We start from the raw sequence: 22,832 nt of genomic DNA on the forward strand, positions 1-22,832 counted from the left end.
CAAGTGAAAGGTGTGCGTTTACCTGCAGCTCCATCCCTCTCCAGCAGCTCATCTATTAGATCTTCCAATTCAGTTTCCACCTAAACAACAAATAAAAAAATTACTTACATCTGCAGCCAAATATATATACTTACATCTGCAGCCAAATATATCAGCCAATCTGTTCACTGAAATCCAGCTGATAAACTAGAAGGGATGTTCACTTCAAGCATCCAATCTTGCACATGGCAACAAACAACATTTCTGCACATGACTAGATGGCTGGGCAAAACACAGCTTGAATTCAGTAATCTTCACTGCAAACCTCCTATATCGAGGGAAATCTCACCTGCATCTCCTGCGTACTCAGGACTTCAGGCTGTCCTGCAATAACCACAGCATCAGCCTCCGCCTCACCATCCATAATGTCCCCATCTGCCACTTCAGCCTGGGCAACATCTGGGTCTTCTTCTTGGGCTTCAGCACCAGTTTCACCTAGAAAGAATTATTGTAAAACAGTCATGCATTAGGTAAAAAAAAAGTTTTATTTCGCGTTTATAAGTTTGAATCCCTACATAAATCCTTTCCTAGCCCTGTGCAGCAGAGCTTGGTTTGATCATGATTTAAGTGCCTGATCAGAGGCCTCTTCTCTCCGAGAACACTTCCACTGCTGTATGATGCAATGAATGTTTAAACTCGGGCCCATATACAATTCACTTTTTCTCCTGAGATTTCGCCTAGGTGATATTTCCACTCCTTGTCATACAATGCCTTTTAAATAACCAGCAAGCAAAAATATACTGAAATTAATTTTGATAGTACTTTTTCACCAACTTTTGGGTACTTTTTCAATTTGAAAGTGATGAAATATGAATTTAAAGAGAATATGAAAATTATCTCCTAAGAGAAATCAGGAGAAAAAGAATTGCATATGGGCCTCTGTCCCTCACAGTTTGAATCACTCACACAAACACAAATTCTGATCAATGAGCCAAGTCCCCTTATTCAGCTGCTAACGGTCATGTGACCACGTGTCATGTGACACTACAAAAAAAGCTGCAGAAGCCTCATGTCACAAAGGTAATATTTGTGCACTCTGCTACATAACCTATCATGCAGTTAATGAATATCTGCGCCCGCAGATGATAGGAAGCCTTAACAGTGCCAAGCTCTGGTTCTGAAATTGCACCTCTAGTGGCTAGGCTAGTTTTTAATGATTTTAAAGGACAAATATCAAAGTTAACTAACATTTTAAGTGCCACATATTTCCAGTAATTACTAGCAAATAGCAATACAAAGGCTTTTTTATCTTTTCATGTTTTATATGAAGAAAATTACATTTACAGAGAACAGTTCTGACTGTGGGCACTACTATGGAGGACTATGCCCAGCACATCCAGCATACAGAAACAATCTTCACTGGCTCTAATACTATGAGTAGAATCTGTTCAGAATGATAGAAAGCAGAAATATAGCTTCAAATGTGTGTAAATAATCATCAGCTGAAGCTCTGTGTTCCTGTCTGTGTCCCTATCTGCCTTGCAGTCTAAAGTAAACAGTTTACAGCCAGGTTACAGTTCAGCCTCCCCCCTCACTCAAACGTCAACACAAAATTGTTAAACAGCTGGTAAACGCGGCTTTTTTTTTTCCCACACAGGCTTTGCTGAGAGACCTCTGAAAAAGCATTTTAGTGTTGCTGGCTCTATAGGTATGTGGGGTTTACAGAAAAACTGTCTCTTTAATAATTGTTCTTTAAGTGAATCCAGAGTACATACACTACAAACTCCTAAACCACGTATTTACTGAAAGCTTTGTAAATTTTAAAATATTGCATCATGAATTTATTCCATCACCGCATTATTGATTTTCTGGCAGCTGCTAGGGGTGATCAGGTTGCTGTTGAGGTATTCCAATCACATCTTAAAGAGAATTGTACTCTAAAATTCGTACAATAAAAAGCATACCATTCTATTCATTATGTTCTCCTGGGTCCCTCTGTGCTGTTTCTGCCACTCCCTGCTGCAATCCTGGCTTGTAATTGCCAGTTTTAGGCAGTGTTTACAAACAAAAAAAACATGGCTGCTAACCAACATGTGATAGGCTGAGAGAAGCTCAGTCTGACTCATACAGAGCCTGGAGGTGGCATGGAGAGGGTGTGGATAACTTCTATCCTATCACAGCAGAGCAGCACATTCCAGCCTGAGCTGACAAAGCCGGCAAAGGAGAGAAGATTAGATTATTTAACAGAGATAATACAGCCACTGTGCAACTAGGAAAGGCTGCAGTAAGACAGACCACATTAGAAGAGGTATAGGAACTTATAGGATAGAAGAAATAAGGCTGACATTTTTGTTACAGAGTCTCTTTAAAGATCAGAGGCAGCACACTACTTTAACCATGAGTTTGTGAAAGCTAATGTCACATGAGTGTGTTTTAACATTCTGACAACCTTGACAAGATGGATCATAGCAATGGCCACCAACAAAGGCTACAATTCAAATATTTATAGACATTTGACATTGATTGGAGTCACAATTATCTTTCGAGAAACTGTGGAACCTTTGTGACATGGTCTATGATGCTCTGTGTGCACAGCAAAGTATAATGACTTATACAGGGATTCAAATCTGCGAAATAAGATTTCTTAGGGGGCGCTGCAGTTAAATTTTGTTACTGCCCACTACAAAAAGTTTGCAAAACTATGGTATTCCCATGTCAACACATGGTGGGTAAAACATGGAAAAATAAAATAAATGGTTCTTACACAGTTCCATCTAAAATAATGCCCTAATTTAAACTCCCTACTTAAATTTACTGGGAAAAATAGACTACGTAGCGTGGATCGGGGAGGTTGGCCCTAGAGCTGAGCAGCCGCACTCGCGGCTATGCCGACTGCGCAGCCGCGGCCAGAGCAAGCGGCCATTTTAGGAGAGGCAGGGGAGCCCGACCCGGGCCGTGGGGTCGGGAGCTGGCCCGGGGGGCTAATGAGCGGGGGGACCCGGCGGATCGGCACGGACGGTGTCCTCCGTACCGTAAAAGATTATGCAGGTAATTAACTTTTTCCCTTATTTGGCCTCGTAAGTCCTTTAAAGCGGACCCAAACCAAACTTTTTTTAATTCAAAATATTTAGTTGCACCACTTTGACACATACAAAGATCATTAACACTACTTCAAGTCTATGAGCATTTCAGTGCACGCTTTTCACCCTTCTCTTTTCATAACTAGGGTTATACAGTTGGAAGCCATTAGCAATTCCTCCTTTGCCAGACACCTCCTACTCCACCAGTTTGCCGGATTCTGTCCCGGCAATATGAAAGGAAGGGAGGGGTTCCTCCAATAAATGTAAAATATTTTATATTTGTCATCATGCAGCTGAAAAAAGGCTGCTATTTATTATTATAATTTAGAAAATAGATTTTATTTCTGAAATCTTTTAATTTGGGTCCACTTTAAGTACATTACATCTAACAGGCAGTTAGAAAAATAATAGTAGTGTCAATCCTTAAGACTGGGCATTTTATCTCTTTCTTTTCTGTATCCCAAAAAGCCAAGCTCACTTTTGTATCTGAAACAACATTAGGTTGGGTATGAAAGTTAATCCCTGTACCTGTATCCCGCTGATTACTGTTGGGATCCCGAGTATTTCCATGGGTGTCCTGCTCAGATTTGCTCTTTCCTGAAGCTCCTTTGTTTCCAAACAAGCTGCTGGGTTGATTGACAATGCGGGACAGTGTCTCTAGAGGTTTGAGTGCTGCATTCACAGTATTGGCCATGTTTGGGCTGAAAAAAGTGCAGGATAGCAAGTCAGCAAACGTGGCCCACAAAACAACATAACACTGAAAAAAGTGACCGTGCAGAGGTATGTAAATACCTAGACAGATCTAGACTGTGAGGAACCCTTGCCAAATCACTGACGAGACCCTTTTTCAGAAAGAGGCGAATTATGTTGTTCATGCCATTGTGCTGAGTTTTGGTGGTTGCGCTGCTGTAGAAGCTAGAGGTGGAAGGGCAGGACTCCATGATGGTGCTGATAATACACATCACAGCCTGTAACCTGCAAGATCATGAAAAAAAGTGTAAAATGCTGATATTTTCATACAGCAAGCCAGTCAAATGTGAACACTGCTTCTATTAAGAACCATCATCCGTGCAACCAACACTGCAGTCGCCTTTCTCACCTGGCATGCTTCTCTGTACTCTCTGCCATAGCCAGTGCACGACCTAGAGCAGCTTTCACCTCATTTACAAGTGCCACTTGGGCATCTGTACCACTGCCTGCTGCAGCCAAGCTGGCAAGGAAGAGACGGGCCAAAGCGGGAGTGTCCTTGTCCTCCGCATTCTGAGTGTGAGGCAGTAGATGATCCAAGACAAAGGCCAACACGCTGCAATCCTGCCATTGCATGAGAAAAGAAGAAAGCGTGAATACACCGACTGGAAGGCCGCAGGTAAATAACACATTTTGAACTATGCATACCTCTTTAATGAGCTCAGACTGCCCTGCAGTGTAGTTGTAGTTGGCGATGAGTGTGGCAATACCCACATAAGAGCGCACCAGCTCAGCTAGTAGTCGAAGAATTGTGGAGGTGGGTAGTAAAGGTTTGCTGCCTTTTGCCTTCTGTTTTGCCTCTTCTGAATTGCGGTCTCCATCCTTGTCCTTTTTACCTCCTTCACGGTTCTCCTCTGGAGTAAGGGCTGAAACGAAGACCAAAATACAGGTTTGTGCATATTCTACATTAAAAACAACGTTCAAAGATCTACTTTAAAGAGATATCAATTTGAAGAATATGGGAGCGTTCAAGCACTAATTGATGCTCTCCTCAAATACTACAATTGCCCAAAGAAAGTTCCTGGTGCTCAAACAGATGTTGGACGAGCAAGGAAGCTGCGGAACCAGTTCTGCAATCTGTAAGTAAACTCACTTTACTTATTAGTGTATTACTAGAGTTATTAGAGCAGAGATTGAAGAAATTCAGTGTGGGTAAACTGCATGCTAAAGTCTAAATAAACACCCTTTAAACAACGAATGTTATATACTGCCATTACTAACCCCCCCCCCCCCCCCCCAAAAAAAAAGGAGAGAGAGAGAAAGAAAATGGTCTTTAAAATGTACCTTCCCCTTGAGGCGTCCCAGACTGTGGCGTCTCAGTAGATGAACTATCAGCAGTGAAAACTCGTGCCTGAAAAATACAATAAACACATTTCAGAACACTTACAAAATACAGTATGTGGTACAAAGACCACAGGAACTTCTATATATAGTGATCAGTGACAGAGCAGCAGTTGGTGTGCTACACCACTTCAACCAGATCACAGGGAAGAAGCTCCACAATACAGCACTTTACACACTGCACAAAAGATTCATGTTGAGGCATAATGGGTTTGTAAAAGACCTGGCAATAGTACAGCAATGGGACCAGTATAAAGTGCATAGCTGGCCAGTTATGGGCTTTCCGTGTAACACAAATTGATGTTGTTATCTTTGCACTGTGCCAAGTATTGAAAAATTTACTGTACCCATCAATACCACATTAAATAATTTTCTTTCTATGAATAAAACATTATTCCAACAATCTTAACCCTTGTACAAGAAAGTAAAGATTGGTTAAAGGGATAAGATTTCCTTTTACTTGGCATTGTTGGGGTGGGAAAGAGAAATTATTATTAATAATCATCAACTTAAGTGATCAAATATCAACTTACAGTGATCCAGAACAAAAGCTCAGATCAAAATCAGATTGGGGGATTGGGTCGGCTATTGCGTGGCCACTCTGGAGGATGAGCTGAGCGATAGGATTAGCGACAACACATTGTCGCTAATCTTGTGGGAGGCAGAAGGTGACAGTGGGTCACCAGTGAAGGCTGCAGCGAGGGACACAGTGGCACTTCTAGGGTCTGAAAGCATCAGGTATGTAAAAAAAGCACACGGATTTCATCTCGGAACTCCTTTAAATGCTAATGGTATTTTAAAAGGATGTTGTGTAAACATACAAGCAGTTGTGACAGGAAATATCAGATACTTGCATTTATGGAAAAGCTGCCCTGAGCGTCAAAGTCACTGCCTTGTCTGGTGAGGTCTCTGTACTGATTGAAAACATCATCGCCCATGTCTTGCAAGATTTGACTGACTTCCTGGTTCATGGCCACTGGCTTCTGTTCATTTTTTTCTGCCACTACAAAATTCAGAATGACAAGTTTCATAATCATATCCTAAACAATGTGATGAAGACAACCGCTTCATTTTACCACAAAAACTAAAATACAGTATACTCCAAAGTGCACATTACTAGGTAAATATCCTCTAAACTCTGCTAACTCAAAAACAAAAATCACAGACCACAAACTTATGAAGTATAGCTTATGGAAAAACACAGGGCTGAGAACGTAAAGACTGTACCTTCTTCAGGAGCATGGTAAGCTGCCAGTGCATTCAGCATATCATAAATAACCTCCTTTATTGTATCTGAGATGACTGGAAGAGTGGAAGGTTTCACAGGCGTGGTCTTCACCAGCTGTACTGCATTTGGACCTTTTATTCGAAGGTTCTCGAATTCATCATCAGAAGCTGAAAAATAATGAATGTGCGTGAAGTCTACAAGGGTCTAATATCCAGATCCTGAGCAAACTTACAATGGGAATTTAAAATTCTAAACATTAAGAATGGCATCCGCTACTCTATTCTTCAAAGGAATTTGCTTTATTTAAAAAAGAAAAATATTAGCAATCATTGAAGCCACTTTCCCTGAGCAGATAAGTTAGTGGAATGCCCCATTTCTGTAAGATTGTGTTCCCACTTGAGAGGAGAACGGACATTTAGTCCGTTCTCTACTCATCGCTAAACTAAAATGAACAGTCACTCTGAAACAGATCCATGGGATCCATCAGCAGTAGGCGGTCCGCACTTCTGTGCAGTCCACAATATTCCCGGGCAGGCAGATGCAGTCCTCCATTATAGCCTATGGGGTAACGCATCTGCTCCGAGCTACACGTCCCACTGCTGATCGCCACCGCTCGCTCCCTGTACACAGGGAAGAAGCATGGGGCTCTCCATTCAGCTACAAAAGACCAATGAGAATCCTCAGCAACAGGGAGAGTTCTCATTAGTTAATGGTGGACCAATGAAAATTCTCCCTGTTGCTTGGGAGAATTGGCCTAATGAAGGCTATGGAGAGCCCCATGCTTCTGCCGGCCTCCAGGCTGAGTACAGAAAAGGGCCGAGCGGCAGCAAGACAGGTGTGCGGCAATCTCTTTGGACAGGCTTAGCGGATACGCTTATGTTCATTTTGCATCCTCTCAAGTGGGAACAGAGCCTTAAAGTGGATCCGAGATGAAAAACTAACTAACACGTAACTTGTCTATATCTTATCTAAAGTTTAGATAGTTTACACAGCAAATCTAGCTACAGACAGCTTCAATAGAATAGGATTTCTTCCTGTGATACAATGACAGCAGCTATGTTGTTTGTAAACATTACACACAAGCAAAAGCTTATCTGCATCTTCAGCACTCAGCCTAATCCCCCCTCCTCCTGCCCCCGCAATTTCTGGCTAGTAATACCTCCCCCTCCTCCTGTCCAGACTTAGCTTCCATAATGCCCTTGCTACAGTGCCAAGACTCTCGGAAAGGCTGTGGGCGAGGCTTGTTTAGTTTATAGGGAATTCGAGTATTAAAACAAAAAAGTATTTGGCTTGAGGAATGTCCTATAAACAATAGGAAAGGAACACAATTATGCAATGAGTAAAAGTTAATCTCGGATCCACTTTTAAGTATTTTAGCTTTTACTTCTGCGACTTCTTTAGTCTGGACTGCTTTTACTGTAGCTCTGCATTGGAATAGTACATTGGAGCACTTACCAGTCCCTGAGCCACGTGGGGCAGGAAGGGCTATCCGAATGCAGTTGTTTGCCACCTCGGTAAAGATATCCGGGTTTCGGCAGGCTGCAGGACCTAAGACTCTGAGAATGTAGTTAATCTCTCGGGACCCCAGGCTTCCAGACACAACACCAGAAGTAGTGCTACCAGCACCACTGGTGGCCGCAGATCGCACAACCTTTAAATATTGAAGCAGGTCATTAGCATTTGCTTGTACATTTAAAAGGAATCCATAACTTTTTGAAAGCTAAAAACAAAATATTTACCTCGGTAGGGGGAATGGATCCTAATGAGGCTTCCCCAGTTTTCCTCAGCCAGCCCAATTCAGCTATAGGACCCCAGAACTGCATGTGCCTCGTACAGGTGCAACAGCAGCTCTCCAGTTTGGGTTCCGGCAGAAATGGCCTAGCCAGATCAGGTCCACTTTACTGCACAGATGTCCCGAGCGGGCTCGGCTATATCCACTAAAACCCGAGCGGAGAACCGCCACTGCACATGTGCGCAGTGCTGACAGACCTATGTCACAGGACTTTCAGATGGTGCCTCTGCTGGAATGAAGCTGAATGGGAGAACAAAGCCTCTTTAGGATTCCCCTCCCGATGAAACTTTTTTTTTTTGTTTACATTACAGAAATGTAAACAATGCATGCATTCAGAGAAATGGTGAATCATAATTATTATGGAAGCATTCATTTGTGTATTTTGTTTTAAAGTGAACCTTAAAGGGATACTGTAGGGGGGTCAGGGGAAAATGAGTTGAACTTACCCGGGGCTTCTAACGGTCCCCCGCAGACATCCTGTGTTGGCGCAGCCACTCACCGATGCTCCGGCCCCGCCTCCGGTTCACTTCTGGAATTTCAGACTTTAAAGTCTGAAAACCACTGCGCCTGCGTTGCCGTGTCCTCGATCCCGCTGATGTCATCAAGAGCGCACAGCGCAGGCCCAGTATGGTCTGTGTCTGCGCAGTACACTCCTGGTGACATCAGCGGGAGCGAGGATGTGCAGTGGTTTTCAGACTTTAAAGTCAGAAATTCCAGAAGTGAACTGGAGGCGGGGCCGGAGCATCGGTGAGTGGCTGCGCCAACACAGGATGTCTGCGGGGGACCGTTAGAAGCCCCGGGTAAGTTCAACTCACTTTCCCCCGACCCCCCTACAGTATCCCTTTAACTGATTGAAACTTTTTTTTTTTTACTTACCTGGGGCTTCCCCCAGCGTCCTGCAGACGTCCTGTGCCCACGCTGTCACTCACGGATCATTTGATCTCCCGCCGTGGCTCAGTTTCAATTTCAGAACAGTGTGCCCCTCGATGTCGCTCCTGTCCCTGTGGCCGTCCTGTCCCGCTACATAAGTACATACGCTTACCGCACATGCGCAGGATGGCCACAGGGGCGGGAGCGCGATCGAGGACGTGCGCAGCTGCACTGGCTCGGCGACTGGCCAGTCCCTGAAAACGAAACTTAGCCACAGCGGGGACCGGATGACCAGTGAGTGACAGCGTGGGCACAGGACGTCTGCAGGAGGAAGCCCCAGGTAAGTGAAACTTTTTTTTAATCAATCAGTTAAGGTTCACTTTAAGTACATACACCATTTGCATAAGCTAAAGTGAATTGTGGTATTAAAAACCATTTTACTGGCACATAAAATATACAAATAGTGGCATTAAACACTATCTTACAAGCATTACCATGGCAACTCATTTGATTTGTGTTTCTTGTATTATGTTTACAAGCTATTTTTTTTTAAACCCTACAGACCCAGGTTTAAATCATGGCCAGGACACTATATGCATCGGTGGGATAGCTGCCAAAACCCCCAATCTCCCACCAGTAAAGGAATGTATAATTTTTCATTTTTGTTTATAAGGTGTAGTACTAACTTTTTTTAAATGTATACTAACTATGCCCCGATGTAGGGAAGTGCAGGTAGGTCCTAGTTCCCTGCTCAGTTTACGATCAAGAGGTCAAAAATGCTTCCCAGTGTCACTGCAAGAACATTATTCTCTAAAAATAGACCTAATTTATTTTGCTTCTTAAAAAAAAATTAATGAAAAAGGTAAAAAGGATATTTATATAGCTCCGTCGATACTTCAGCTGGCATATACAGAAAAGGTTTCAATGCACATACCTCCATAAAAAATAAGGCTTCGTTCTCAGTCACCAGGTTTGAGGACTTTGCCCTGGTATTATTAAAGACTGTTTTACGTCAACAGTAAAGCAACATATGTTACATATGTTTTTGACCAAATTATTTTACTCCTCGTTAACTAATAAAACAAAATTGCTAGAATGAAAAAAATCAACAACACCTCATATGTATATTCCATTTAAAATTGAAGTCAGTAACTGAACTTCCATGCATTGCTTACATCAGTAGAGAAAATAATAAAATGAAAGTCAGAATTATAAACAGATACCTTCTCCATGGTGTGCTGCAAAGTGCATGGATCCTCAATGATATGCCTGAAGAGAAGGGTGACCAATGGAGTGAAGCCATTGAAGCCAGAGCTCTGAGTCAAGCTGAGGATCATGCGTGTGCTCTTCAGCTCTGCAAACATCATGGCATATTTATGGTCTCTGGTAAGGCGCAGACACAGCCTGAGGGTTGCGTGTAACGTGTCTGGATCCACGGGAACACCAAGCATGCTAACACATGACCTGATCAGCACTGTCACCATCTCTTCTGTCAGGCCTTGGATGACAATATCTCCGACTTTGGGCTCCTCAGCTGGTGATTCTTTGTCAGAGGTTGAGTTCTCTGGAGCAGGCGTTGCATCTGGGTAAAAAACACAGAACTTAAGCAATACAGAAAATTGCATTCACAACGTTCCTCAAATCACCCAGGAATCCTTCCTGCACACAACATACTGAAAACAATTACAGAACTGGTAGAGAATAAGGCTGTGTGTTTGTGTTCCCACTTGAGCGGAGAACGGTATTGTCGATATGCCTATACATTGCTAGACCTGTACACTCGAATGGGAAGCACTGTGGAAGTCCTTCAATTACCACCTTAAAGGGACTCAGCACTGAATAAAAATGAAATTTGGACTTACCTGGGGCTTTCTCCAGCCCCCCGTAGCCCACAAGGTCCTCTGGATTTCTCTTCTCCCCTGGCGGCTCCGGTAATCAACGACTTTAGGTGAAGTTGCGTGTGCGAGTCCCCTTCGTGCGCCCATCCCATCAAGCCGGTAGCCGAAAGCCTCCTACGCATGCACGGTTCTCTAAACACTGAACCATGCATGCGCAGGAGGCTTACAGCAACCGGCGTGATGGCAGGCATTCGCCACTTCAAAGAGTTTCCAATTACCGGAGCCGCCAGTGAGGCTAGGAGAAGGAAGAAGAGGATACCAGAGGACCTCACAGGTTGTTTTTTTTAGGGGGGGGGGGGGGGGATTATTCTATGTTCAGGATCATTTAAGCAGTGCATGAAATAACAGTACATAGACTGAGGTTTACAAGTGAACATTTCAGAAATTACAGTGAAGGATCACATACCAGCCACCTTCTCCTCCTTCTGCTTGGTCTCCACTTCTTTGCCTTCTTCCAAGGTTTTCTCCAGTTCCTGGCCATTACCATTCTTTCCACCCTTGAGTAGACGTGGAATACGCAGAAGCGTCAGCATTACAGGCCGTCTGTTTCCAGTTTCTTCATTTACCTGTGGATAATACATAGGTTATCCCCTTTGTGGTGACTGTACATGCTGTACAGTCACAACATTTACATTGTTGGAGTTTTAATTATCTTTTTACCTAACTATATTTGTTAAAATAAGAGAAAAGAGCAGATGGAAATTATACTACTTTTGAACATAACTACCTGAACCATGGTGGTAAACTGTACAGTGTATCTCCGCCGTCCAGCAGTAAAGCGCACACAAGTCTCCCCAGCTTTCCATGCTGCATCAATGGTACTGTTGTTACTAGCACTGTAGCTACACCAACGTCCAGATCTGTCATCAAACCAACGCCAGTTGTTACCATTTGACTGTAGATACTGGAGAGAAAATAAAATATTGTCACCATACATTGTACTAGGGATATAATTTTAATGTTGCAATAACCGGGACAAATGGCCAAATAAAATGTGTGGATTTTAATGGTAATATGAATTTTAAAACTATAATGGCTTAAAACTGAAAAATATTTTTTCAATTTTTTCTTTTTATCCCCATCATAATGCATTTAGAATAAAATAATTCTTAGCATAATGTACCACACAAAGAAAGCCTAATTGGTGGCAGAAAAAACAAGGTATAGATCATTTTGTTGTGATCAGTAGAGAAAGTTATTGGGGAATGAATGGGAGGAGCGCCGACAGGTGAAAATTCCTCTCGTCCACAAGGTGAAGAATACCTGTGGGCTGAAATGGTGAAAAGTCACATTATTAAAAGGTTACCCTGTTCATCTGTACTCTCCTCTTGGACGCAATAGAAGTCTTCTCATAGAAATCTATAAGCAGCAAGACAGGTGTAATCCATCTGTCAGAAAAAGAGAGGATCTGGTAAGCAGAGTTCAAAGTTCCTTAGCTTTTAATGCAACAAAATATGGAGAACACTGAGGTCTTACTTGGGTGTGTGAACTTCCTTTTGCTCTTTAGCAGCCTGGAGACAGGGCTGAACCACCTCCAGTAGTTTAATCAGAACATTAAGAATACCACTAGTTTCCACAACTCTGGCACATGGTAACTTCAGCTCCTGTGAGGAACAACGATGCTATAATAATTAAAAAGGTTACAGCGCCTTAAGCAATAAGAAAATGTTCACATGCACTGATAACTTTAACAAGGAGAAAGTACTATAATGTGTGCTCAAAATATTTAAACAACAGTTCTATAGATCTAGACAGCCTGTAGACACCCTTGTGTCATCAAGGGGGAAGACTTGGCCCAAACCCTACTACCACTCAATAAGCGTCTTCCAGTGGTGTGGAAGTCACTCCTGCGTCCATTAACAAAAGAGCAATGAATGGAATATCTGGGAGGATGCAGAGTGGTCAGATCATGCTGCCAGCTAATGCCCATACTCTTACTCTTCAGGATCAGCTCTAGACTCACAACAAAAAAGACTAGCTGATGCCACCTCCAGCTCACGCACGTGCAGACAGGGGCTCTGGGTGCCCAAGCCCAGCCCCCCCCCCCCCCCCCCCCCTTTAAAACACTCATTAAAAGGCCCCTTTGGCTACAAAAAAATCTGGAGTTACACTTTGGAGTCTTATGCAGGATTCCTAGTGTAACCATCCTAGGAGGAGGTATGGATGGAGATGGAGTCCCTGCGATAGCAGTAAGCTCTCCCCTCCCCTGGCATTCACAAGCACCTCTCCCTTAACCCTGCACCCACAGTGACCTCTCCCTTAAACCTAGGACCCCTAATGAACTCTTCCTGCCCAGCATTAGCACTGTAGTGATCCTGCCTCCCCCAGCACCCACAGTGACCTCCCCCTCCCCCAATGGCACTTCTCATCTCCAGCAGCACCCATAGTGACCTCCCACAGCACCTAAACTGACCTCTCCCTACCCCAGCATCCCCAATTACTTCCCATTCCTGCAGCACCCACACTGACGTCTTCTGATCTCTACTTCTCCCAACATTCACCCACACCCCTTTCCCCCATAGTTGGCACCCAGTACTCACATGACACCAAGTACCTGCACCCAGGCCTAACATTGCACCCAGCACTCAAACCTGCATATAGCCTCCACATGGCACCCACTATCCGCACCAAACACCCACTTAACCAGTACCAACACTAAGTACCTGCATTTAAAACCCATGTGACACCCAATGCCCACCCATAGCCAGCACCTAGTACAGGCATGGCACCAAGAGTTTGCATCCATGTCACACCCAGTACCCACATGAAATCCAGTACATGCACCCAGATCTCACATGGCACTGAGTACTTGCAATCAACACCTGCATGACTCTTGATACCCACGACACCCTGTATCCACACCCAGAACCCCCATAACACCCAGCATCTGCATTCAGCACCAACATGACAACTAGTACCCCCTAGCCAGAAGAGAAGGGGGGCGGGGACGTTGGGCCACCGATGACAGGTCCGACTGACTCCACACCATGGAATTAAGCCAGCACTTCTGTGACTGAATGTGTGTCAAGCAGTGGGGCTCAGGGGTACTGTTTGGGACAGTTTGAGAGCTGGGGGGGGGGGGGGGGGGGGGGGGAGGGGGTCATTTTAAAGAATACTGTAGGGGGGTTGGGGGACAAGGAGTTGAACTTACCCGGGGCTTCTAATGGTCCCTCCCACAGACATCCTGTGCCCACACAGCCACTCACCGATGCACCGGCCCCGCCACCGCTTCACTTCAGGAATTTCAGACTGCACCTGCATTGCCATGTCCTCGCTCCCGCTGATGTGACCAGGAGCGTACTGCGCAGGCTCAGACCATACTGGGCCTGCGCAGTACGCTCCTGGTGACATCAGCGGGAGTGAGGACATGGCGACGCATGTGCAGTGGAAATTCCAGAAGTGAACTGGAGGCGGGGCCGGAGCATCGGTGAGTGGCTGCGCGGGCACAGGATGTCAGTGGGGGACCAATAGAAGCCCCGGGTAAGTTCAACTCATTTCCCCCCCGACCCTCCAACAGTATTCCTTTAAGCACCCCCCACTTAAAGACCCTCTGCACAGCCCTGTTCCAACTCCTCCCTGACTACTTCATGTGGGCAATGAAGGGATGGGTGGAAGTCGGGAAATCTCACAGACTGTTCAGTTTGGCCAAACTGATCTGACATTTACACAGCGAGTCAGATCTGAAAACCCAGAAGTGTAAAAAGGAAAAAAATTGAATGCAACAACCAGTTATGTACAAATATTGCATTGCAAATTATTAATGATTCCACACAATCTGCATTAAAAACAAGAACATGAAGTATGGCTTTAGCATTCTTATCTGATCTAATATGCAGCTGAGACTTAAAGTGAACCTGAGGGGGAAAACCGTGTCCCTAAAGGGTACTTACCTCAGGTGGGGGAAGCCTCAGGAACTTTGAGGCTTCCCCCGTCCTCCAAAGACAGCTTGTTCCAGCGCTGGCTCTGCCGCAGTGACACATACAATAATATTTACACACTAATGGTTTCCCATTAGGGCTCCAGTGGAAATAGCCAAGCCCGATCAGGTCCGCTCTACTGCGCAGGCGCGAACTACTTAAAGCAACAAGCAAATTTTCGGGGGAGCCAGAGCTAGAACCACTCTGTTGAGGAGAAAGGAGGAAGCCTCTTTAGGAACCAGAGGCTCCCCCCTCCCGGAGTGCCTCTTAGGGGCACCTTTTTTCCTTTCAGGTACACGTTAAGGAAAGTGAGTACTTGGCTATTATGTTCAGATCAATTTCAGCGAGAGCTAAACAATTGGCTAAGTCAAACAAATAATTGTATTCCCAAGGGTATTTAAAAATCAAGCGCATAATCTTGTATGAGTGTGATCTGAGCATACTGCATGAACTTCCGCCACCCATCCCCCCCCACCCCCCGATATTTTTATATTGCTTGAGGATTCTTCAAATTTGCCAGTAATCTATTGGTACCTGCATACTTTGCACAGCATCGATCGTACAAAGCTCATTAGCTTTTCTCTAAAATCTGATTGAGAGGTGCAAAGTGGTAAGAGAATTTCACCACAAGAGCTTTTTAAGCGCTAGTGATTTGGTAATCTCTTGCTAATGCAAAGCTATGGGAGATTTTTACAAAATCACATCACTCCAGTGAGAATACACTCATAGGATAACATTAGCAATAGCTTAAAAATCACAAAGTACCCAGAAAAGCTCTTGTAGTGTGAACAAGTCCTTAAACAGATTTATGAATCTTTACCACCATTTGTAGGAGAACATAATAAAGATGATCAGTACCTCAAAGAGGAGTGTCAGTAGTAGAATGCGAGTGGCCAGGTTGGAGGCCTGTGGAAGTGTTGCCATCTGACTTATCCACTCTGACACAGTTTTAGTGTCACTCGTCGTAAGAGGAAGAGCAGCCTTTATCAGCACATCAGCGGCTTCCCACACCTAAACCAGACAATTTTCAAATAATTTAATGATAGCTTTTCACAATGAATAGATACTTTGTATTCCAAGAATAAATGGAGCCTGACCTGATTGACCACTTGCTTGAGGATCATATCTCTATAGTCTGCTCCATTTCGTTTTATAGCGGTCATAATGAGGTCACAAACACGGTAAACAGTATCTGGCAGCTCATCCAACAAATGGAAGCAGCCAGGGAGCATGGTGTCTGTAAAGCTATGCAGCTCATCCTGTTCCAAGGGTTCTGCATCCTGAAACTTCTCTAGACACTTGGCCTCCTCTTCCTCTTGTTTCTCCCTTGCCTTTCGTTCTTCTTCCTCTTTCCGGCGAGCAGTTTCCTGGAGTCGGAAAAAGAAAATCCAATCAGAATGTAGGAAAGGCACCCAAAAATCTCATACTACTACTATCACCACCACCAACCCCGCCCCCCCCCCCCACCCAAAAAACACTAAGCCATATCTAAATCGGTGGCTTACATGTAATGCCTTAACCCATAATCTACAAACATTCTTTAAACCCATAAAATGGTGGTCAATGGCCAACCCACTAATATACAGCACAATACCAACTATTAAGACCACCAATATACCTCCGTCACCTTGTGAAGTTTCACCAGAGGTGAAAAAAAAGAGGTGCTGTCACACCATGTGTGGGGGAGGGAAGAGTTGGGGATACAGTGGATGGGGAGAAAAGGGGAAGGGAACGTTGGTCAGGAGGATGGGAGAAGGAAGAGCTCAACCTTTTCTAACGCAGGCACAAAAACCAGTGCCCTTCACACTCCAGATCTTGTTGAATAGCTCCACTGACCTGACCCCGTTCATCCCAAAGCTGATTGTTTACTGTACCTCGGGCAGCTCTGCCCTCTGTTCCATAGGGATTTCTTGTCCCAACGACATGGCAATGGCTCTCAGCATCTGATCTTCCTCTGACATACTCAAGTCCTGCAGAGCAACAACAGATACCCCAATGTCAGCTGGGCTGCTCTGCAGAATGGGGAGGTCAGGGCATGAGAGTAAGGATGCACAGGCAGTAGGAAAGACATTAAGTGTCAAATGGGGTTGGGAAGATTGGAATAAAATGTGAGTAGAGGGCTGCTGCAGTTTGGTGAAGGAAACTATGCTGTTGTAACAGGGAGGGGTAACAGGTTACCTATCTAGCTAAATGGCCATCCCTGAGGTTTATATTAGTCAATGTTAGGAAGGAGCTTGAATTGAGTGCTTTTAATCTAATCTAACAAAGGACTGCTCTGTCATGTGTGGATGCTCATAAGTCTGCTCTATATGAGCAGAGTGGCACGGAGAAGCCTGCGGTAGAAAGGGGCTGGAATGGAGGAAAGGGAAATATGAAATGTGATGAGGGAACAGAAGGGAAGCAAAACCAAAGCAGAATTAGATGAAAAGCCAGAAAATTAAGTGGGCACTTCAAGGCCAAGCTTACCCGCACAACTCCGCCAACAAGAGGAGGTGGGTGAGTGAGAAGATATTCAGTGGCTTGCTCCATGGTGCTGGTGTTGAGAAGAGATTCCATTGCATGCTCCCGTGTGAAACCCATATCCATAAGCTATCAAGAGGAAGGAAAAGACGACAAAAGTGAAAAGGCAAACTCAGAAGAACACTCAAGGGAAGAAAAATGGTTCATCGAGTCATTGCTAGGGGAAAAGAAAATACAGTTAAGACAACCTGAAATATCCAACAATTCCAATGTCATTCACATATTAAGCAGAGCACAAGGTGCTAGGACCTGGGGAGTATATGCCCACATGTGATATCCCCCCTTGTTAAACCCAGGGCTGTGGAGTCGGAGTCGTGGAGTCGTGCAATTTTGGGTGCCTGGAGTCGGAGTCAGGAAAAAATGCACCGACTCCGACTCCTAATGAATTTGTAACTAATTAAAATAGAAAATATGATAAAATGTTCTATTTCTCAGATAATAGTCATTAAAAATAATGTATATATACAGTAATAGCTGTGCTTAGTCCACAAAAATGAAATAAACCAATCAAAATTAGTTACTTGTGCTGCTTCAATAAAGCAGTCCCCGTATTTTTAAGGTCAGATATACATATGTGATTGTGACTGTATATATGATGTGTACACAGGAATCTCTTATATATACTAAATAACATCTATTGCTGTAAGAATAAAGCCTGATGTGTAGCGGTGTCACTAATAGAGATGGTCAACGAGATGGAAATAATTCTGCATTGACGCTGATTTATGCAAATGTATGCACTCCCTTTGCTGATGAAATCAAATAATTTGATATGTTAAAATTTGGTTTGGTGACTACAAATTAAAGGGTAACTGAGACGGATGAAAAGTAAAGTTTTATACATACCTGGGGCTTCCTCCAGCCACCTTCAGGCTAATCAGTCCCTCGCTGTCCACCACCCAGATCTTCTCCTGGTCCTGGTAATTCAGCCAGTCAGCGCTGTCCGGCCGCATGCCGCTCCCACAGCCAGGAACATTCTGCACCTGCGCAATAGTGCTGCACAGTTGTAGTATGCTCCTGGCGGCGGAGTGTGTGCATGCGCACTACGCCCGACTGGCTCAAGTACCTGGACTCATAGCAGAAGATCCAGGTGGTGGAGGAGGACAATGAGGGACTGATTATCCTGAAGGCGGCTGGAGGAAGCCCCAGGTATGTATAAAACTTTAATTTCATCTGTCTCAGGTTTACTTTGTTACACAGTAGTACTATACTCCTACATACGCACTCCCCACAGAGCTGCAGGGAATCCACTGAGAATGCTGTGCACATTGAACACAGAGGTGTTGTCGTTTTACAATCTCCACATTCCCCTGCAGAGTACCTGCACATCATTCTTACATGTACACACACTTACATTGCCTAGGGCCTGATAGATGTTCTTTGTTCCGGTTTGTACCTTTTACAAGTACTCTTACCAAGGACTAGTTTTAGTCTAAAGGGAATAAATATAGTAGTCTACATATCCTCACTTCAGTTGTCTTGTAAAATTCCTAAGCGTTGGCAGTTAAGAGACAAATTTCATGTTACATACTTTTAATCAACAAAATTGTAATATGCAAATTAGAGAAGTCGGAGTCGGTGGAATCATAAACTGATGAGTCGGAGTCGGTGGATTTTTGGACCGACTCCACAGCCCTGGTTAAACCTCTTGACTGATATGTAACCAGTGTGAAAAATTTGTTTGCCCATGAATGAGCAAGAAAAGTAAAAAAAATTAGTACAAAGCATGGATCAGCAGTTTATACTGGCCATATCATGCAGGATACCAAGCTGAAATCGAGATTTTTACTACCCACCTGAGGAAGAAAACTTGGGAGGGGTCCACCCTTTATCTAAATGCTGGACTAATTCACAGAGGTCTGCCATGTCCTCCAATGCCTTATCACAGACAACATTAAAAAGACCTCTGGACAACATTTCATTCTACCATATGATATTGAAATTTCTACATGTAATTTTGCCTTCTTAAAACAGAAAGAATTTGCAATAGTTCAGATGGAGCAACTATGGCAAATTTATTGCAAATACTTTGTTTTAAGAAGGCAAAATTACATTTAGCATTGCTTTTTAATAGAGGAACTTAATACCTTCTAGGTACTCCTGGGTCACCATGAGCTGTCTGAGTATCCCTTAAAGGGACTCCGAGCAGTGCAGAAACTATGGAAAGATGCACATCATTTTAAAGCTCTCTTTCTCCTTTTTCCAATGATATATAAACCGCCACCCTACGCCTTTTAGTTTTCGCTATTTTCGCGATTGAAGTTGCCGCGGCCGCGATTTCGATCGCGAAAATAGAGAAAACTAAAAGGCGTAGGGCAACGATGTAGGTGTCGTCAGAAAGAGGAGAAAGAGAGCTTTAAAATGATATCCATCAAGCCATAGTTATATTGTATTACACAGGGCGACTTTTTGTCAAAGTCAGCAGCTGCATTCAGCAGAATGGAGCTGCTGACACTGGGGAAAGTGTCGTCCTGTGTAATACAATATAACTATGGCTTGATGGATATCATTTTAAAGCTCTCTTTCTCCTCTTTCTGACGACACCTAAATCGTTGCCCTACACCTTTAAGTTTTCTCTATTTTCGCGATCGAAATCGCTGTCGCGGCAATTTCAATCGCGAAAATAGCGAAAACTAAAAGACCTAGGGTAATGGTTTATATATCATTGGAAAGAGGAGAAAGAGAGCTTTAAAATGATGTGCATCTTTCCATAGTTTCTGCACTGCTCGGAGTCCCTTTAAAATGTATAAAATGCTAACATACAGTGTTCTCCCCATAATTTTTTCCAGCCTGGTGGCATGAAAAAGTAGCCGGGTGGGACACAGCGGGAGAATGCAGGGCTGGCGCTACTCTGCGCAATTCTGTGCACAGCATATGAGGCAGTTGAGAAAAAGAGCTGATGACAGCCGGGTGGTCACCAAAATAAACCAGGTGTAGCACCCGGCTAAAAGAGCCTGGGGAGAATACTGATAACATAGTATGCAGCACTGTACAATAGATGGGGGAATCCATACAGTGGCAAACAATATAACACTGGGACATTACAGCGTTAAACAATGGTACACAAAATAATAAAGCAAACAATGTGGCAAAAGTCACTATATAGAGTTCCGATGTTGGCGGAGAAGAGAACACAGGAAGAGGGTCCTGCCAAACAGACTTACAATGTAAGGTGTGGAAAAGTTGGACTAACTAGATACTGTACAAGGATCTCTCACCTGCTGTAATTGTTGCTGATTCACTTGTGGTTCCCGTCTTGCTCCAGTCTCATCTGGTGGTGCCCCCTCCTCTTCACGGCTGCCCTCACGTTCTTTACTCAATCGTTCTCGGATCACTGGCTCTCCACGGAGTATGTGACACAAAATTGCCAGCATAGACTCAGCCATACGGCCACCGTATACCTTCAGAGGCTTCCGGTTCCACAAGTTCTTTATACAAGTGAAGGCTGCCTTTAAAATGTAAGACCCATGTAAGCAATATTCAAAATTCAAATAAAGTCAATACCAAAAGGTTAGTAAAAAAAAAAAAAAAAAAAAAAAAACCTAATTCAAATAATTGATAAGGCAGTTTTTGCTTTGCATAAATAAACACTACAGACTAAGGTGCCCATTAACGATACAATCTTAATTCAACATACTTACCACATCTGTGTTTGTAGAAGGGCAAACTGAGTGCATATACATATGAATAAATACCTTAGGTTGACGCCAGAAGTGGTAAGATTGCACAATTGAGATTGTATCATTGATGGGTACCTTAATGCTGGGAATACACGGCTGGAATCGAAGCTGATCAGATAGATAATTTCCGATATGCCAGATCACCGCTTGATCGTTTTGTCGCTCAATTTTGTCACTGAAGTGAATTGAAAAAAAGATAAGAAAAACAAGCGGAAGATAAGAGAATCGAGCGGGCAAAACGATTGCACACAGAATTGAGCCGTGTATTCCCAGCATTAGGCATCATGTGTCGCATTAACAGAAAAACTATCAAGCCATATAGATATGACAAGGAATGCTTAATGTCCACAGCAGCTGAAAATACCCATGTGAAAACTCAGATCCCGGGCCTCACCAGTCGGCCTGCACATGTTCTCCTGCTAGTACGTCAATATGTAAAGCCTACCACCAAATTCATTCCAGCAAAAAAACCTTAACCTTTTCAGCCGCGCGGAAGTGAGCTTCACGTCCGCAGCGGCAAGTGCTAGAGCCGCAGGGACGCGCTAGTCACGTCCCTGCAGTTTGGGTGGTCTGCAGGCGATCGTGCGGGCAGATGCCCGCGATCGCGCTGCTGCTAGCAGAGGGGATTGGCTGCAGGGGACAAAAGTCCCCTGTGCCAATCCGAGCATGTCCGCCGAGAATAAACACTGTTTTTGTTCAAAAACAGTGTTTATTCTGTAAATGGAGCCGCCGCGCTATCTCCCGCCGCGATTTCCGCCGGTTTCCGCCGCCCGATCGTTAAATTTATGAATGGAAACAATGTTTCCATTCATAACTTCCCCGCCGCTGCTGTGATCGGAGGCTTCCGATGGAAGCCTACGTCACTTCCCTGGTTACAATGTAGTGATACATTGTATCCCCATTAGCGTACATTGTACGCTAATGGGATTTTTGCTCAGTAGGGACATCTTGTGGCCAAATAGTATAACACACCTACTAACTTTGGGGAATAAAAATAAATGGTTATTTATGTCAAGAGGACATAAAATTAATAAATATTGGGCTAAAAATTAGTGATGGATGTAAAACTGAAAAAGTGCACCTTTATTTTCAAATAAAATATTGTCACCATACATTAAACTAGGGGTATAATTTTAACATTTAAATAATGAAGACAAATCGCCAAATAAAATGTGTGGATTTTAGTTATGGTAGCATTAATTATTTTAAAACTGTAATGGCTGAAAACTGAAAAATAATGCATTTTTTTAATTTTTTTATTATTATTCCCATTATAATACAGTTAGATTAAAATAATTCTTAGCATAATTTACCACCCAAAGAAAGCCTAATTGCTGGCGGAAAAAACAAGGTATAGATCATTTTGCTGTGATAAGTACTGATAAAGCTATTGGGGAATGAAAGGGAGAAGCGCTGACAGGTGAAAATTCCTCTCGTCCATAAGGTGAAAATTCCCCGCGGGCTGAAATGGTTAAAGAATTAAAGAGACTAACAAAATGTTCAGCCTTATTTTTTCTATTCTATAAGTTCCTATACCTGTTCTAATGTGGTCTGTCTTACTGCAGCCTTTCCTAGTTGCACAGTGGCTGTATTCTCTCTGTTATATAATCTAACCTTTCCTTTGTCAGCTTTGTCGGCTCAGGCTGGAATGTGCTGGTCTGCTTGTGATAGGAAGAAGCTATACACACCCTTCTCCACGCCTCCAGCAGGCTCTGTATGAGTCACAGACTGAGCTTCTCTCAGCCTATCACATGCTGGTTAGCAGTCTTGTTTGTAAACA

General features: G+C 43.7%; 1 protein-coding gene across 11 annotated transcripts in view; it reads right to left on the reverse strand.

Moving 5' to 3' along the window:
- HUWE1 (HECT, UBA and WWE domain containing E3 ubiquitin protein ligase 1) overlaps nt 1-22,832 on the reverse strand; it is a 177,928-nt gene that overhangs the window by 49,247 nt on the left and 105,849 nt on the right. For 6 of the 11 annotated variants that reach the window (XM_068248291.1, XM_068248292.1, XM_068248288.1 and 3 more), the window contains 20 exons: nt 20,591-20,821; nt 17,319-17,441; nt 16,727-16,822; nt 15,950-16,219; nt 15,711-15,863; nt 12,412-12,557; nt 12,242-12,323; nt 11,663-11,839; nt 11,342-11,501; nt 10,261-10,619; nt 7,831-8,026; nt 6,375-6,542; nt 6,002-6,150; nt 5,091-5,157; nt 4,455-4,672; nt 4,159-4,370; nt 3,852-4,034; nt 3,588-3,760; nt 329-474; nt 23-80 (listed from right to left, as the gene is read on the reverse strand). In XM_068248291.1, the coding sequence (XP_068104392.1) occupies nt 23-80; nt 329-474; nt 3,588-3,760; nt 3,852-4,034; nt 4,159-4,370; nt 4,455-4,672; nt 5,091-5,157; nt 6,002-6,150; nt 6,375-6,542; nt 7,831-8,026; nt 10,261-10,619; nt 11,342-11,501; nt 11,663-11,839; nt 12,242-12,323; nt 12,412-12,557; nt 15,711-15,863; nt 15,950-16,219; nt 16,727-16,822; nt 17,319-17,441; nt 20,591-20,821 (3,367 nt within the window). The remainder of the gene's footprint in view (nt 1-22; nt 81-328; nt 475-3,587; nt 3,761-3,851; nt 4,035-4,158; nt 4,371-4,454; nt 4,673-5,090; nt 5,158-6,001; nt 6,151-6,374; nt 6,543-7,830; nt 8,027-10,260; nt 10,620-11,341; nt 11,502-11,662; nt 11,840-12,241; nt 12,324-12,411; nt 12,558-15,710; nt 15,864-15,949; nt 16,220-16,726; nt 16,823-17,318; nt 17,442-20,590; nt 20,822-22,832) is intronic. The other 5 variants (XM_068248286.1, XM_068248296.1, XM_068248295.1 and 2 more) reach the window with 2 other exon arrangements.

Source organism: Hyperolius riggenbachi, chromosome 8 (assembly GCF_040937935.1).
Source record: "Hyperolius riggenbachi isolate aHypRig1 chromosome 8, aHypRig1.pri, whole genome shotgun sequence".
In the NCBI taxonomy this organism is placed as follows: Eukaryota; Metazoa; Chordata; class Amphibia; order Anura; family Hyperoliidae; genus Hyperolius; species Hyperolius riggenbachi.